The sequence below is a fragment of the Pituophis catenifer genome, unplaced genomic scaffold, assembly GCF_029215685.1.
Source record: "Pituophis catenifer annectens isolate HBS135680 unplaced genomic scaffold, rPitCat1.0.hap2 SCAF_6, whole genome shotgun sequence".
Lineage (NCBI taxonomy): Eukaryota > Metazoa > Chordata > Lepidosauria > Squamata > Colubridae > Pituophis > Pituophis catenifer.
This window is the reverse complement of record NW_027256886.1, coordinates 52,560,449-52,578,935: the sequence shown is the minus strand read 5'-3', so window position 1 is coordinate 52,578,935 and position 18,487 is coordinate 52,560,449. Positions and strand designations below refer to the sequence as shown.

Genomic DNA, 18,487 nt, shown 5'->3' with positions numbered 1-18,487 from the left:
GTTTGTGAACAGCTTTTCTTTTCTTTTCTTTTCTTTTCTTTTCTTTTCTTTTCTTTTCTTTTCTTTTCTTTTCTTTTCTTTTCTTTTCCCTTCCTTCCTTCCTTCCTTCCTTCCTTCCTTCCTTCCTTCCTTCCTTTCTTTCTTTCTTTCTTTCTTTCTTTCTTTCTTTCTTTCTTTCTTTCTTTCTTTCTTTCTTTCTTCCATTTGGACAAGAGCATAAGAATATAAGAGAAAATTATACAACCTGTGGAAGCTTGATTTAGATACAGAAGGGGATATAATGACTTTCCTACTACTATTCCCTTCAATTATCTTGACACAAAGCAAGATAAAACACACTCTGATCTTCTCCAGTTTGCTGATTTTCTGATAAATAAGGAGGTAAATGGCTGAAACTGAGAAAGTCTCATTCTGTACTCCCACTTCTTCCTGAAGTATCACATAAAGGGAAAGGTAGCACAAATTAAGATATTCTTGTTTCTCTTTGTAGCAAAAAAGGGAAATAAATATTCAGAGACAGACTTCATCAAATAGAGAACCCAAAATAGATACACATATAGTCAAATCTTTCCATCACTATTACTTCCTTGGAGCCTGGTCAAAAGGAGGAAACTCCCAAGTAGGAAAGAAAAATATAGATTGATAATAACCCTGAGGAAAATTGAATCCATGTCACTGATTCAGAAGGTTTTAAAGATTGATATTCAACTGAGCTCAGAATCTTCATTTTTTTTAAAAAAAAAGTTTATACCTTTTAGCAATAACGTGATAATTTGTACAGTTCTTGTTTCAAATTCAATCTTACTTTGTTTAAAACCAAGTTATTTTATCTACTTTAAATATTTTGAATAATTATACATTGTTGTTGTTAGTTGTGAAGTCGTGTCTGACCCATTGCGACCCAATGGACAACGTTCCTTCAGGCCTTCCTGTCCTCTACCATCCTCTGGAGTCCATTTAAGCTCACACCGACTCCTAATTATATATACAAAAATCATTGATAGGAACATCATTTTATTGCCTGTTCTTCTCTTGTTTTCATTCTATATTCTCCTCAAGAAAATTATAATACACCAGAGTAAATCAACTATTTATGTTCAGTAATCATTTTTCTTCTATAAAATAATTCCTGTGCTGAGAGTCCCAAAGGTATTTTCAGATTCCATATTCTTAATATGACACATCAAACAAATTATTTCTAAAATCTACATTAACCTTAACTTTATCATACAATAGATATCCATACAACCCAAATCTTAAATCTTGGCCTTCTGATTCTAAAAGCCTCCTGTTTCTTAGCAACATCTTTTCTTTCATCCAGACCAAACAGCAGATTGCAAAATATAATTTCAGATCAGGTAAACCCAGTCCTCTTTTCTTCTCTATCTTGTAACACCTTATATTTAACTCATGTTTTTCTCCCCCTGCAACACAAATTTAGACATGTCTTTCTGCCACTGTTTTAAGTGGTACAGTACATCAGATGTCAAAACTGGTATTGTTGGAAATAAAACTAACGTTCTAGACAAGACATTCATCTTAATCACAGTAATTCTCCCCGACAATGGCAATTGTGTTTTCCCCATCTTCACGTCTTCTTAATTTTGTTCCAGATCTTAATGCAATTATTTTGAAATAACATAAAATTCATATTTGTCATACTAATATTCTGAATATTTTATCTTATTCTCAATTTCAAAACCCATTTTATTCTTCAGACTTATGTGATCTGTTGACTTCATATTTTTTGCCAACATCTTTGTCTTTGTTGATCTTAAAACCTGCAAGTGCACCAAATTATTTTAATTTTACCATTCAAGTTTCAATTCAAATTTAAAGGGTCCTCTAAGAACAAATATGTGGTCACTTCTAGTTACTGTATATTCAAAGACCTCAGCTTGTAACAATGCATGACACAACCTTATCTGCAAGTAGATACACTTGCTAAATATATTTTTACTTTATTTTGGGAACAGGAACAGGAGAAGTAACGGATCTCAAGAGACAAGCTGTGGAAGAAATGATGGATAGAATTAAAAAAGGAGTTCATCTTAGACCTGTTAATCAAACCAACCGTTTTAGGGCAAAGGTTGGTAGATAATAATATAACATAAATTAAACATAAATGAGGGAGTGGGGTTACTTTCTACATAAATTGACTATCACCTTCTTATAATTGAATTTTTCTTTTTATGAATATCCTATCTGCTCTGATCTGCTATTTTAATATGACAGGGTTTTATGTCATTGCTTAGATTGATATAGGGTCATCAATATTAAGAAACCACCAGCCAATTCATGGGGTTCCCTTTTCTGATACAAGAAACCTTAGATTTGAATAAGATTCTAGTACTCAGAATACAATATTTTGATCCTGTTAGCTGGATCAGCTCTTAGCGCATATAGACTAAGATAAGTACAGCAAAAATATGTGTATGCTTAAAATGACTTCGGTTATTTAACTCAAAACCTTATAGATGATATTAAAAAAAAAAAAAAGAATTGGATTCTGTCAGTCACCTGTCTCAGAGCCTCTTCAGCTGCTCTTAGGCTGACTCTGAAGAAAAGAAGCTCATTTTGTTAAGTTTCAGGGGAGAATGAAAATCACCAGCATTGTAATTCATTCTGTATTATTACAATTAAATATAATCATACTTGAATGAGCTATTAGAACATTCTTTTTTAAAAATCAAAAATATTCCAAACACACAATAAAAAAAAAAAAACCCTGCCCAACTTTCTGCCTGCTTTTCTTCTTCCTGCCTTCCTGCCCAACTTTATTCTATTAAGATTCATTTAAGATATAACTGCTACATTCCAAAACCTTATCCTTCAAAATAGATACTTTCTTGTGGAATCCTACTTTTATTTTTCTTTCTGTAGATGTGATTTACTTATTTATTTCTGACTCTTGAATATTTTATTTAGCATCCGCAAAATCAGATTATCTAGATGAATGTTTTGTTTTTAATTACAGCCAGAGGTGGCCAAACCCAGCGAGAGTGCAGTGAAAGAACTAAAAGGAATACTGGTAAATTGGACTGGGATCTGCCAGGGTAGGGGTGGAAATGGGATGGAAAGAGGCAGGGAAGCCAACTATGATTTTTTTTTTCCTGGCAAAACTTTGGTGATATTTGGCATATGTTAAAAAAAAAGATGCAGACAGCTATCATAAGATCTGTGGGTGACTCTTTTAATTTCATCAGTTTCTGTGGGGCTTTTACAGAAAGAATGTGGCAGTGGTGGGTTTCAAAATTTTATACTACCAGTTCTGTGGGCGTGGCTTGGTGGGTGTGGCAGGGGAAGGATACTGTAAAATCCCCATTCCCTCCCCACTCCAGGGGAAGGTTACTGCAAAATGCCCATTTCTTCCCAATCAGCTGGGACTTGGAAGGCAGAGAATAGATGGGGGCAGGGCCAGTCAGAATTTTTACTACCGGTTCTCCGAGCTACTCAAAAATTCTGCTACTGGTTCTCTCCAGAACTGGTCAGAACCTGCTGAAACCCACCTCTGGAATGTGGGTACCCCTTTTCCATCTAAATTCTTCAGCCTGTAGACTGAATAAGATCTTAGTACTAGCTATAATAAGATCTAATCTGCTAGTGGTACATCTTTTCTGTACTGGAACTAAATAGAGCACTTTATAAAACCAACTTCTAATACGTTCACAAGCCTAGTCATTAGCACAGTGAGATGGGAAGAATAGGATCGGGGGACATAAAGCAAAATACTTATATGTATATTGTTACTGTGCTAATTATGCATTTTATGTTGGCCTCTGTATAATTGTGGTAAACAAAGTGATATTAATTTGTTCCATTTCAAGCGTGATGTAAAACAGCTTATGCTATTTGCTTTGCTACTAGATCTGTAGCCCGAGCACAATAGCAAGGACTGATTTGCTAATAATATGACTGCTCTGTTAAATTCAAAGAACTAACAAAATGCAAGATTTAACTTAATTGGAGGAAACATTGGGAATTAAATGCTGTTTTGCTTAAATCTTTAAAGATGTGCCAAGTTTAAAAATTATGTGTTTTCATTTTTTTTTTCCATAGTCATTTTCAAGAGAATGTAGGCATAATCCAGACTGCATACTGAATGTGTAAGATGTTTTGTTTTGTACTGCCACCATAACTTGGTCTATAATTTTAAAAGAAAACTTAGAAACAGATGGTATGGAGTTTATTTACAATTACCATTAAGTTATCTTGATTTTTATACTGGTCATTTTTCACTGACATATTTTATTGCAGGAGACTTTGAGTACATCTGCAAGTTCCAGAAGTTTAAAATCCCTGGATACATACGGTAATGAAACAGAATTAGAAAGAATTCTGAGGCTCAGAAAAGTGACAACTGATCAAGATAGTAGCAGTAAGTAATGTTTTCAGAACCTGAAACTGGATCATGTTACATTTTCAATAGTACTCCACTGATCATTTATTTATTTATTTATTTATTTTATTTTATTTCTATACCGCCCTACTCCCGAAGGACTCAGGGCGGTGCACAGCCAAACAATAAAATACATACATACAAAATTTAAAAGTAGAATTAAAATCAAATTAAATAGTTTTGGCCCAAACAAATTAAAACCCCAAACTATTTAAAACCAATTTTAAAATTTGAATATATAAAATACTAAAAGATATTTAAAAATTAAAAATCTTTTATAAAAGAGGGAGAAAATTAGGCCAGGCCCGCCTGGTGAAATAATAGAGCGCGGCGGAAGGTGCGCAGATCCGGGATCCTCCGTATCTCCAGGGGGAGCTCGTTCCAGATAGTAGGTGCCCCCACAGAGAAGGCTCTCCCCCTGGGGGCCGCCAGTCGGCATTGTTTGGCTGTCAGCACCTGGAGGAGCCCCTCTCTATGGGAGCGTACCAGCCGGTGGGAGGCTATTGGTGGTAGTAGGCGGTCCCGCAAGTACCCAGGTCCTGAGCCATGGAGCGCTTTAAAGGTGGTAACCAAAACCTTGAAGCGCACCCGGAAGACCACCGGGAGCCAGTGCAGCTCGCGCAGGAGGGGTGTTACATGGGAATGCCATGTCGCTCCCATTACCACCCGCGCGGCCGCACTCTGTGCCAGTTGGAGCCTCCTCAAGGGGAGCCCCATGTAGAGATGTTGCAATAGTCCAGGTGGGAGGTGACAAGGGCATGAGTGACCGTGCGTAATGAGTCCCGTGATCATGTTTTTCTTACGAAACTATAATATGCAAATTCTCATTACTTGGCAGAGCTCTGATCACATTTCCAGCGACCATATTTTTCACACTATAAGACGCACTTTCCCCCCCCAAAAAAGTTGGTGAAAATATCTCTGCATCTTATAGAGCAAATATTGCGGTGGGGGGAAGGGTTAGTGCGGCTGTCACTGCTGCTGGCTGTCACCGCTGCTGCCTGTCACCACTGCCGCCGCTTGCCACCACTGGGGAACACTGGAGCCTTCGCTGATGAGCAGATGATCAGGGGTTGGATCAGCCTCCTGGAATACCACTGATCAGCTGTTCTAGACTGCGGGGATCGCTGCCAATCACCACTGCTGTTTGCCGCTGCCAATCGCTGCCGATTGCAGTCACCAAATGGCAGAGAGCGATGGCGATAGAACAGCTAATCGGCAGTATTCCGGGAGGCCAATCCAACCACCAATCAGCAGTGAAGGCTCCAGCATTCCCCGGCGGCAGCAGCAGCTCAGCTCAGAGGACCAGTGGTGGGTGCAACGGAGCGGAGCCCTGATGAGCCACATGCTGGAGCTGCGATAATGTGCTGAAGCTGACCATGCTGTTTGCTGTTTGCTGCAAGGATGCTAGTCAAATGAATACTGGCTGGATGCTGGGAGGCAGAGGCAGAAATTTTTTTTCTTGTTTTCTTCCTCTAAAGCTAATGTACGTCCTATGGTCCAGTATATCTTATAGTGCGAAAAATACGGTAATTCGTGTTCTCATAATAGTTGCGCTCTTAATATCACAGTATTTCTTAGTAAACTATTGGATTAAGTAAACTTCTACTCCTTTGGACATTGAGATAAAAGCTGCTGTGATTTTTTCAACTAATAGGAACTTTTTCGGTTCATAAGATGAGCAGATACATTAACAGTTGGATATCATATTAATAATAACACAGGGATGTCAGGATGGCCTAGAACATCAATATATTTGTGACATTTGATAAGAACATTTCTAAAACAACATAGTCCGAAATCATTTGAGATTGGTAAGTTAAAGGGCTACTTGCAGCTATACAAATGTGTCTCCCATTGAGATACTCTTCAAAAGCCTTTTTTAAAAAATTTGGCATAGTCTGTCTATAGTTGGATAGAAGGTCTTTTCAATGATAGGTAAAATTCCTTCTCATGAATCCTTACTATGCCTGCATTATTTAATTAGTAAATCTTTATGCTGAAACATCTTGAAGCAGTTTTTAATTATAAAGTAAAATAAATAATAGAATGGTAATTAATGCAATGTGAAACCAATATTCAACTGAACATATTCATTAAAATGTAGAGGGAAAAAAGGAAAAATATGGAGAAACCTGGAGAGAGGTTAAGTTTTCAGCAGCTGCCTAAATGTAATATAGAAAACACTTCTTAAATTTCAGTAAGAAGAAAAGAGCACCGCTCCAGAAAAGGGCTGCTGAATAACAAGCCATCAAATAGCATTCAGAATTTCTCAGCATGTTTAGCAGGATCTTCCCCAATACCTCAGCAATCAACCAAGACTATAAATCTAATGGGATAGGCAATCTGTTGATGTCCTGGTCCCACTATGTATCATAATCAAAATATTGAACCAGGTTTAGTAGCCAATTGTTAAACGATATCATCTTCAGGGCCAGGTGTCCCATTCAGCAACTTGGTGACCACATTCCACACCATCTTCAACTTTGTTTTATGCAAATTGCTATGCAGAACTGTTGCATTCTATAGGTTTTTGCTCTTTCTATAAGCCGTTTTAGGAAGGCGTTGTCCTGAAAAATGGCAAATAAAAAAATAAGTAGCCAGGAAATAAGTTTTTGATTTTTTTCTGATTATAGGTATAAATTCAAACATGTCTCCTCCCTCATTTTTCCGGTCTATTACCATGCATATCCAAATAATGCAAGCATGAAGAGAGAAAGTGAAAACTGCATGTTATTGGATGAACATTGGTATACAAGAGAGCAAACAAAACTTCTTTCAAATATTAATTTTTTAAAAATAGTAACACTTTTTTTTATAGAAATAACAGATAATTTTTCTTGGAATATGTAGTTCAGATTGATAAAATGTTATAGAAAACATGGTCTCTGTGGCCCATTGGTTTGATTTTCATTAGCTACTCTTGTAAAGCAGTATCTATTGATAAGAGTAGGAATGGTCAAAGGGGGTCAAAGGATACGGCTGCAGGTAAACCTCGAAGAACCTGCTTAACTAGTCTCTAAGACTCTATGGTCAAGACTCTAACTTTGGGGGGAAAGTTCTGTTTGATTACAAGCATGTTCTGTTGTTCACAGTACTTATATAGTGTATCTAAAATAGTGAATTATATAGTGTAGCAAAAATAGTGAATTATGTAGTTCAATTAATTATCTTATTCCCAAGGATAAATTCCCAGTGCTTAACTGGGAATATATTATCAGGAGATCTGAACACAAGAAATGATATAAATGATCCACAGTTTTATGCCCAAATAAACATTATTTAAAGATATTTAGAGATTTGAGCTATGTGAACAACATGTAACATAAATGCCGGACTCTTATACATTTCAGATCCAACTGGAACTTTGGCTACATCTGAATCTAAATCTATGCCAGTTTTGGGTTCCATTGAAACAGAATCGGAATTTACTAAAAAATATTTAGCAGCAAACTTCAGTTCCAAATCTTCAGGGCTGGACGAAGAGACTCATAAAATGGTCAAAAGCACAAGTTCTGCAGTTGTCACTCAGTAAGTAATAACTGGTTGTTGTCTCCAAATGCTACATACTTCAGAGTTTATGAACTATTTTATTTGTGAGGTTCGTTCTCCAAGCTTGTTGGTTGGTTTCCAAATGTTTCATTACCAGTCTAGGTAACATCTTTAGTGGAGTTTAGGGGATGTCAGTGTCAGTATTCTTCTATTTATAAGGGCTTCAGGTATGGGTGTATCAAGACCTCAAGAGTTTGACAAACCAAACTTATCTGCCCCAATATGAAGACCAAATCCAGTATGTGACCAGATATCTAGATTGGGTTGGTAATGATCTGGCACATGGCCATGGTCATCATGGCAGCCATGAATTCCTGAACTGTCTCCAACCCCAGAAATGGGACATTGGAATCACCCCAAATCATCATTGAATCTTCTATTTGTGCCAGCTTTTCAGCTTTGAGATACATTCCTCATTTTTGACATTAAGAAAGACATAGAACTTTGAAAGAACAACTGCAACTTCAGCTACCAGGATACTGATCCCCAGCCATGTTAGTTGCTTAACCCAAATAATGCAAGGACTCTAATTGAAATTAGACGTTTAGTAGCAATATTATCTTATTGGTGGCAACACAGCATACGTTTGCCAAGAAGATGAATATTTTCTCAGCTTAAAGCCCAGCTGTGGAAACAACTCTTAATCAGTGGGATTCAGGCTGTTGAGCTAGTTGAAGTTGTTGGGATCCAACACTTTGAAGCCTCCATCTGTTTAACTGAATAAATCCGTAGTATGGTTGGACAAAGTATTACCTGACTGTACATTTTCTTTCAAAGTGCTGATTTATCATCAAAGAGTTAATCCCTCTTCAGAAATACATACTTCAGGTAGATCCGGTCGAGGGTCAGTTTGTTTTATAACAATTCACAGCTTTTAAGAAACTCTTCTCAGGTTTTCATTTGGTCCTTTTTCCAGGATGTCAGGCAGTTTATTACTGAAAGAAAAGAAAAAATAGGTGAGACAAATGTTATAATAATGGTTAATTAAACCTCTGATTTCCTGCTCTATCAGTGGAAAAAGGAACACCCATTCTCCAAGGCCTGCGTCTCATAGTTCAAAGGGGTAAACCTAAACAAATGAAGTGGAAATTCAATTCACTTCTATTTACGCACACTGCTTTATTCTATACTAATGCTTTTATCATTTGTAGAAAAGAAAAGGGAGAATTTCCTCTGTCACTTGCCTTTATGGTTTTATTTTATTTGCTTCTGAATTTGGGTGTTAAAAGAAAATCTCCCTTCCTGATCTCCACCACTGTCTGATACTTTTTTTTTTACTGTACTTTTTTTTTTTACTTTTCTGATTAAATTTCTTCAATTTGACATGGTTGCATTTTTAACCACTTTTGAACCATATAAAGGGCAATTTAGTTCTGATCCGAGTTGATTTTTGTTTCCTATAAACTACAGCATTGTTCATCTATAGATTTCCACCTCTTTGAATGGATAATGTTAATCAGTATATTCTGCTACCCCTGCTACCTTTTTTGTCCACCTTTTATTCTAAGAAACTAAGTGGAAATTACATTTGCAAGAGAGGAAATGAAATAATTGTAGACCCAAGGTCTCCCAGAATGCGTGGTGAATTGACTGTGAAAAGGATCTTGTGTTGACTATCATAGCTGTTAGATGCAGTAAAAGCAGACATGATGTTTTGTTTAGCATACAGACTGCCTATTCAGCAAGAACCAAAAAGAATCTTTGGGGTTTATCTGCTTTCCAAAAATTAAAAAAAATGTCATAACCCATATCCTTTGGGATTACATGTAATAATGTAGGGGTTGCCTAATCATATTCAAGTATTGTATAAACACCTAAGTATATACCTGATCCTGTAGTGATTTCTGACATATTATCTGAACACTGAACATTTGTTCAGGATTGATTAAAATGAAATTAGTATGGCAAAAAGATCCATTAGGTAATGTCTATCCAAACTGATTTTCGCTGTTTTTTATTTTGTGAACTACTTGCCTCCTTCACTCCTGTACTAAAGCCAACCACTTAAATTAAGAACAAAAAAAAGGCTGGCCTTTAGGATCATAATCTAAATATGCATGATACAAGAGACATGGAAGAGATAGAGAGACAGAGAGGGAAGGAGAGGGAGAAATTGGTTCTTAAAGGGCAGAAAGGATGCGAGCTTTGAATCTAGTGAAGTTGCACTGCTATTTTGGATTGGGAGCATTTCTTTATATAAGAACTTGTAGCTCTTATTCCTTTGGACAATAAATAACACCTGGATGTTCTGCTCTTAAGCTGCCTAGTTCCAAAGTCCGCCTAATAGGCTCTATTATTTCATTATGGGGGGGGGGGGGGGTTGAGTAAAGCAAGTTTCTTGCAGACTTTCTTTCTTAATAACTGTAAGGGGTCAGTTTAGTCTCTCTTTAGTGTGATGCTTTTTACAAGAAGCAAAGCAAGCAGCTCGCCAAAAATCCATAATCTCCTTTGGATGGATGAAACGAGAATGTGCTGCATCAGTTCCCTACTTCTAAGGCAATCGGCTATGCTGTTCAGGAATGAGTAGCTAGAATTGTATTTGCACAAAATTGGAAAAGTAAAGAGATCCCACAGATAAGAATGTGATCAGGAAAATATTAGAATGTGCAGAAATGAATAGACTAATGCTAGCAATTAGGGAGAAAGAACAAACTGAATATTATATGACATGGGACTTATTCTATCAATGGTTAGATAACAAAAATGGAAGTTAGAAACGGGAAACAAAAGATAAAGATTAGAGAAATAAAGAAGATATGTTAAGAGAAAGAAGCAAATATTATGATTATTATGTTTAATATCATTTTAAGATTATAGAATTAATGTTAATGTAATGAATATTTATACATATATATATAATTTCCACTTGAATGGGACAACATTTATTTTGTATGTAAAAAATTCCCAAGTTCCTACATTTCCAGTGAAAGCATCTCAGGTCACAGGGCTAAGAAAAGTATTCTTTTTAACTCATGCAGTGTAATTGTTGATAAGGAATGGTGAGTCACTAGTACATTTCCTTTACTTGCAACAAGTTGTGGATTTATGCCAATTTGATTTAAAGCAAGCACTAGCAAGTATCTCTGCAACATTATAGAAATTGCATGTTAACTTTTTAAGTAAACAATTTAAATATTAGTGATATTAATTAATATTACTAATGAAATAAATTTTATTTTAATGTATTAAGTATTAGTATTAATAATAATTCGGTTTAAATATAATGACATTTAAAATTAAGTAGCTTAAAATTAAGGATCCCATGGTCATTGTCTTTAAATCAGGGAGTTCCATTTTAAAATATAAGCTTTGTCTGTTTTCAAATCACCTCAGGACCTGTTACTGTTTGCATCTGAAAGTCAGTGGTGTTCCCTGAAGCAAGGTGGCTGACTCAATGTTCAAGCTGCTTAGGGCAGAGATGTTTCACAAAATGGACATGAGAAAAAAAGAGAAATGATCACTTTAACCTGTTTTGTGGCTGGTTAAATAGAGGAGGTTGTTTTTGTGAACTATTCATTATACAAATGGGCGGGGGTGTTCCATTAAACTATGATGTCTCCTTTTGGCATAGCCGATGTGCAATAAATATGTGGCACTTCAAAATGTTATAATGTATAAGAGCAATAAGCAAGCCCTTTCCCACAATAGGATAGAATTTCCTTTTTAACAAAACTTGAGTCGGGCTTTGCAGCAGATTGTTCAACAAAGCTTTGCCCTCCAGTGAGGTTTTTATGTTATATGATTCCTTTTGTGTGTGTGGTTGTTTTACATGAAAGATGAGGTGTTGGCAGATGGAAAGAAGTACCCCACCTCATGAGCCTGAGTCCCATTCAACATTACAACGGCTGCTCTTTAAACCAAACAACCAACAAAAAAAGAACAGAACTCCAAATAGTCCTTGATTTAGGACTGTGACTGAAATCACAGCAGTGCCGAAAGAAAGGACTTATGACTGGTTCTCAAAGTTATGGATGTTGCTGTGTCCCCACGATCATGTGATCAAAATTCAGGCGCTTGGCAGCCCATCTGCATTTCTGACCACAGAGGCATGTCAACTCCCCACACACACGTATGTCTTTTTGGCCTCCTATTTTAAATTCTGCAACCCTGATGCTCCAGCTAACCTTTGCTGTCTTCTTTCTCCCACTGCTGACCAAGCATGCCTGGCTGGCTGTTTGCAAGATAGCTACTGGCCACTCAAAGCTTTCTTCTTCAGGTCAGAAATGGCCGTTGCCATATGAGACCTGGGAAAGATGGCTTTATGTGGCTAACAACTGCCTCCCAAAGAGCCAGATTGGGCACATCTCATTGGCAGTGGGAGGAAGAAGACAGCTAAGGTCAGATGGGGTGGTGGAGTGCAGGGCAGCATGGCCTAGGAGTGCAAGGTATGAGGGTGGCTAGATCTGAGTTTGGAAGACTGTGCTTTCCCAGAACGTGGTGGTTTTCCACTGGATTTCTGGATCAGGCTTGGATAGTTGCAGTTCTTGCAGCCCTATAACCCCAGCATCCCAAAGATGCTTTTTTTCCAGGAGGCAACTGAACTTTCTTGTTTTTTCTTTTGAAGACATTTCGCTTCTCATCCAAGAAGCTTCTTCAGCTCTGGCAGGATAGTAAATATAAATCCTTCCATTCCTCACTATCTTGTGAGGAGCAAAACATCTTCAAAAGAAAAAACAAAGTCCAGTTGCCTCTTGAAAAAAAGCACCTTTGAGACAACCATGACTGGATGACTGAAAATCTCTACAGACTCCCAGCATACCAAGTAATCCTGAGTCAAGAGTATGCTCTCCCCAGCCTTCCTAAATTGGTCCAGACTGCAATCCCTCCCAAAATGCACACATACTGTCCCAGGTCTCCTGGGGCCTCCCCCATACCCAATAGCGCTCCCATGTTCCTTACTTGGAATTCCTCCCACTTCCTGCCGATGAATTTGGAATTTTGATAGTAACTGGGACTTCCAGGATTGCTGTTGCTAAGCAAGGGAGTCACATGATGTTGCTGACCACATTGGATAGCAAATTTCAGTCCCAATTGTGATTGTAAACTGTGGTCTATTTGTATGCATTTACTAAAACATGTAGAAACATAGAATATATAGGGCTTTTCCATAGAATATATAGAGCTTTTCCAATTAATTCCAATTTGGATTAAAATATGCAATGTATAGCAAAAGCTAATGCAAGGACTAGTCAGATTTAATGGCAGTCTTTTGCCCTTATGCAGACTTAAATCCAATAAAAGTGATAGGATTACTGTGTTGAAGCATGGGATTAAATAGCAACATGCTGTTATTCAAGAAAGGCTGATGATAAACATCCTTCTTTATTATTCCTATGGTAATAAGTTATTTGCTGCCAATAGAAAGGACAAGAGGTAAGACTTGTTCCAAAAAAGATAGAGGTGTCACCATGAAGCTGTGGAAATGTTTGGGGTTTTAAAAGAAAGACTGAATGACTACCTTGCCAACTTGGTTCCTTTGGGAGAGAGAGGGTGTGTCTCTGTGTATTGGTGCAAGATAGAATCATAAAGGATAACTAAACCAGAGTGTTGAAATTCCACCAGATTTTGCCCTACAATGCGCGGGGGTCACATAAAGGATTGAAAAAGTGTTGCAGTGTTGAATGGAAATAAGCACTGATTTGAATTGAAATAAACATTCTTACTTTGTGGAAATCTCTAAAGAGACCATGGAGGAATTGTTCGTGTTTACAAACCCAGGTGTCTACCAGATCTGGTAATTAAGTTGTCTTCCTTCTTAATAGAACTATGAGACAACAATGGTCTGCTGCTTTGTAAGCAACAGGCATTGAAGAGATCTTTTGCCATATCATCCGTTCTTCCTGCCAATGCTCTGTACTGTTTTAGTGGCTTTGAAGGACACTGTGATCATTTTTATTTCTCTAAAGCATTTTTATTTCTCTAAGTACTTCCCCTTTGAAGAGAATAGGGAACCTTCTTAAAATTTCACTCATGTACCAAATGTGTAATTAGGAATGTGTCTCAAACTTCTTAAAAAAGTAATCATAGCTCCATTGATTCATGAAAATAGCCATGCTATTGAACTTGATTTCAGTTATGGTTCCTATCTGCAGGGGAGGAGGTTTGGGACAGAAAGAAAAAAATGGAGAAAAAAAATGAAAAAGGAGTGAATGGAGACTAAGTTGAAATATTTAATAAAGGAATTTGATGTCTGAAATCCATCCTCAGCCACAAAAGCTCCCTGGGTCTTTTGGACTGTACCTTATCTCTGCCCAGCCTATCACACAGTGTTGTTATTGGGGAAAAATTAGACACAATAAATAATATTAATAGTTAATTGATTATTTTAAATCAATTAACTATTGGAATAAATTAAGACAGTTCACAGCATTTTTCAAAAATGGAAGAAGGGTATATTTCTCTCCTTCCTTTTTTTCTTTTAGTAAACAATTCCAGTTAACAGAGCAAACTACATACAGAGTAAGACTTAATCTGATGATTTTATACAATTAAAGGATTTTCTCTCCTTCCCTCAGCTGTAACCTTAGCACTACTGAATTATCTACTGACACTGCAGGAAACAGCCCAGTCTAAGAGACACAACTACAAAGGTTTTCCATCTGTAGTCTCCACATGGACCATTAGACTTAACAACATATTAGAAAGATACAACAGGATGAACTGGAAGTTTAGAATCTTCCTTTTAAAAAAAACCTTGCCCTTTGCACTGCAAAATAAGTGAATGCATATGGCTTCTGCAGAAAAATGCTTTAAAATTGGGCAAATCAGAGTTATACCTCTACATTTTCTTGCTCAAGTGAATTTGGAATAAGAATTCACAAGACTATTCCCTCAAGCTAAAATATCAAACAAGCATTTTGATGCCGATGTCCCTTCTAGCACTAGAGATGGATTGTCATCCAGTTCTTAGCACGACAGGAACTATTGACATGGCTGCTCAGTGATTTATATAAAGTGATGCATCAATGATATGCAGATGTAGTTACTTGGAACAAAAATGGCATCCGTGGGATGGCAGAAAGGAGTCTTTTATTTGTGGCTGTCTAGTCATTATTTGAATAACCCAGAATGTACAGTTATGGTAGTAATATGCTGTTGGATTTGGGGTATTGGCGATGACTGAAATGAGATTTCATTCCAGTGCTATCTTCATGAGGGAATCTGTGTACCCTAGTACCTTCTATCCTGCTGGAATCTAAAAATCCCTGTTTTGACACTCCCAGAGTCAAGACAAAAGCAGGGGAACCACAAATTCTACTATTGCCAAAAAGGAGTATAGTACTTAGTTAACTGTTAAAGAGGTAAAATTAAAGGCAGCAGGCTTTTAGTGATCACAAGAGTGAATACATGGTAGGTAGAGCTGCTTGTGTGATAATTCATAGCAATAGAGGGCAGCAGATTGAAAGAGAATTTGTCATTTCCCTTCCCCTGGTTTTTCAATAAAAATAGCTTATAAGAAGTAGCTTTTTTAACATAAAAACAATCATTTAATTTGGACCAAGAGTTAATCTGGAGCGGCACAGTGCAGTTTAACACCACTGAGACTATTATGGAAAGAATTAAGAACTGACTGAAACTCGCCCTGATCCAGTCTTGTTCAAATCCTATTCATTGTAACAAGGCTTCATAGGGTAGTTGTGCTTTGTTGTTCTGTTATAGAATTTGGAAATCTATTTTGCACAACAATAACTGTGCCAAATTTCAGTTCGAGATATAGTATAATAAATCAGCAGTGAAGTCCTTGGACAGATTTTATGATTTTTAACAATATTATTACCTCAATAAATAACAGCAGTTGTGTAAAATATATGTATTTGTGAGGAAGAAGAACGGAGAAACCCTAAGTGGCAATTTCTGATTTTGTGCTGGAACAAACAACTTATTAATCACTGGAGTTTGCCATTAAACTGTGTTCTATTGACAGACTTTCATCTCCCGTTTTCCTGTCCTTGAAGGTGATAAATATGATTGCTCCGTTATCCATTTTTATTTTGAATGACAGAGGCTTCACAGACTTTGGCTGTGTGTCAGCTGTTGGATGACTGCCATCCACTAATGCAGGCCTCCCATGGAGAGCCCAGTGAAGAATTAGACTCTGATTCACTTGATTGTGTTAAATAGTCCAGCTGTTGAGATTTGAAAGATAGTTACCTCCAAAGTGAAATAAAAAGGACCTTGGCATTTATGGCTTTGTCCATTTTGATAGTGTTGTGGCAATCAGCATTTTGGAGGTAGCATTTTCTAAAATAACTGCCTTGTCGTCATGTCATTTCCAAACTTTCATTCACTATAACGTTAAACATATTTCTCTTTCCACTTTCAGGAGAAACAAAAAACAAGGCTAAATGCTCTGCACAATTTGGGTCTGAACAATTGCAGATTGGAAATGCTAACTGGACCTGTCAGAGGCCAGTTCTTGAACTAATTAGTCTCACACTCTAGTGTTAGATGGCAGGGTGTATAGTGTGAATCATGAATATTAACTGAAGAGAAATAACATTTTTGCTGTTCATGAAATTCTCATTTTTATTGAAGAAACTTGCTCCTGTAATACAGAATTCATCATGGAAATCAGCAGGACTTCACTTAGCATGACACACTGCAAGATTTTATTGTTCTAAGTGAATAAAAACACATCACTTTATTCTACCTGGCTTGTGGAACCAATGCCAAAAATCCTTACACATTTACTACTGCATTATGCCATGTAATAATTTCTGCCTAGATCTTCAAAATAAAATTGCAAATTAGCTGGTCTTTAAATGGTTCTTAAAATATTTAGAATGTTGCCATTGGAATTGGTAAATAATGCATAGATGTCTGTAATCCAGAACATACTTGGCTGTTCAGTATTCTGTTTAAGAAAGAATCCTAAGACCACCTTCCAAGGCATAATAGACAATAAATACTTTGCCATGAGAGGTGAAATCTGCCTCCATCCTTCTGCCTTCTGGAAGGGTCTTAAAACCTGACTCTGCTGCTTGGCTTGGGGCCCCGATGGGAGTGCGCTATGCTGGAGATGGCTAATAGAGAGACAAAAACCCACTTGTAACCTTGGTTTTCACCCTTTATTAAATTGTTGTTAGTTTTGATTCTTTTATACCACTGTAAGCCGTCCTGAGTCACTTTGGATAGCAAGGTGAGTGGCATATAAATGTAATAAATAATTAAAATCAATCAATCAATGCATTTAAAACTCACAACCATGACTTCAAAGCAGATAATGTTCAAACTATAGAAAGTAAGTTAATAAACACATTTGCACCTGATGCATTGATTTATTTATTAAATTTATATGCTGCCATCTCCCTGATATGGTTACTACTTAATTCTGTCAATAGAAGAATGTCAATTATAGAAGTGCATGTCAATGACAGTGTTTAATATGCTAAAGTGTTTAACTGTCATTAAACCATCTTTTTATTTAAGATTATACTTAAAGTGAGATGTTTCTTCTGGGAAAAAAAAAAGACTAACCTAATACTTCCAATTTTAGTCCAGCTATTTTTAAGTTAACATTATAACCAGTACTCCTGCCAACTCATGGATGGTTTACTATATATTTGCATTTTACCGACTTGCCTTTTACTAAGAGGAAATTCATAGGCAGTACTATCTTTGTTAGGTGCTAGGAAAAAATGATCTTAGACTGTTGGTTGTATTCACTGATTTCATTTACAGGAAGTAGCGATAGCTATTGAATGGTTGAACTTTGCTGTAATTTTGCATCCTCACAGTAAACTATCATTTCTTATACTGTGTTAATAAATGTTTGAGATGGTGTCGACATTATGTTCAGTTTTTCAGCTTAGATCAAAATTGTGTGAGAAGGCAATTATTATGGGTGTGCAGCAGTAGTGGTTTTCACTTACCTTCGCTACTGGTTTGGGACTGTGAACTCGCGGGTGGCGCTTCTGCACACGCACAGAACCTTTCTGCGCATGCGCAGAGCGTCTGTGATGATGTCTGGGCAGATGGGCGGAGCCTCCCGCCGCTGCCACTACTGGTTCACCTGAACCGAGGCAAACGGGTAGAAACCCACTACTGGTGTGCAGTATGAAAGTCAGGCTCATAAACTGTGGTAGTATATCAAGCACGTGCTAAGACTGTAACTAACTGGTTGATTGTTGTTTATATTTTTAAAATCATGTAGTATTCCCTTTGTTTTTTTAATTTGCCTTTTAGGTCATCCAGCAATGCAGGATTTAAAAACAAGATTGTTGACACAGACAAGCAAGCTGAATTCATGGTACTATTCAATCCAGAGAAAATCAAAGAACAAATGCCTAAAGTTATGGATCAAGGCAAGATAACTGAAGACAAGGGTCAACAGCTTCATAAAGACACTAGTACTGAGAAGACAAAAGAGAGCGACAGCTCTCTCTGTTAATTGATGTGCTGAAAGGCATTGACTATTTCTGGAACTCTGTTTTCAATGATTGTCAATTGTTTTGTTTATGAATATGGGAAAGGGCTATATTTTTTACTCATAATGTGTTTATATCGAATCCAAAGTCTTTACACCTCTTTCCCCTG

The 18,487-nt window shown here is 37.0% G+C and overlaps 1 protein-coding gene across 1 annotated transcript in view; it reads left to right on the top strand.

The window, feature by feature from the left end:
* Positions 1 to 18,487, top strand: part of SHTN1 (shootin 1) — an 83,305-nt gene extending 64,818 nt beyond the window's left edge. The window contains exons 13-17 of the mRNA XM_070945311.1: positions 1,977 to 2,089; positions 2,978 to 3,031; positions 4,258 to 4,378; positions 7,753 to 7,930; positions 18,137 to 18,487. Coding sequence (XP_070801412.1) covers positions 1,977 to 2,089; positions 2,978 to 3,031; positions 4,258 to 4,378; positions 7,753 to 7,930; positions 18,137 to 18,341 — 671 coding nt within the window. The 3' untranslated portion in view covers positions 18,342 to 18,487. The remainder of the gene's footprint in view (positions 1 to 1,976; positions 2,090 to 2,977; positions 3,032 to 4,257; positions 4,379 to 7,752; positions 7,931 to 18,136) is intronic.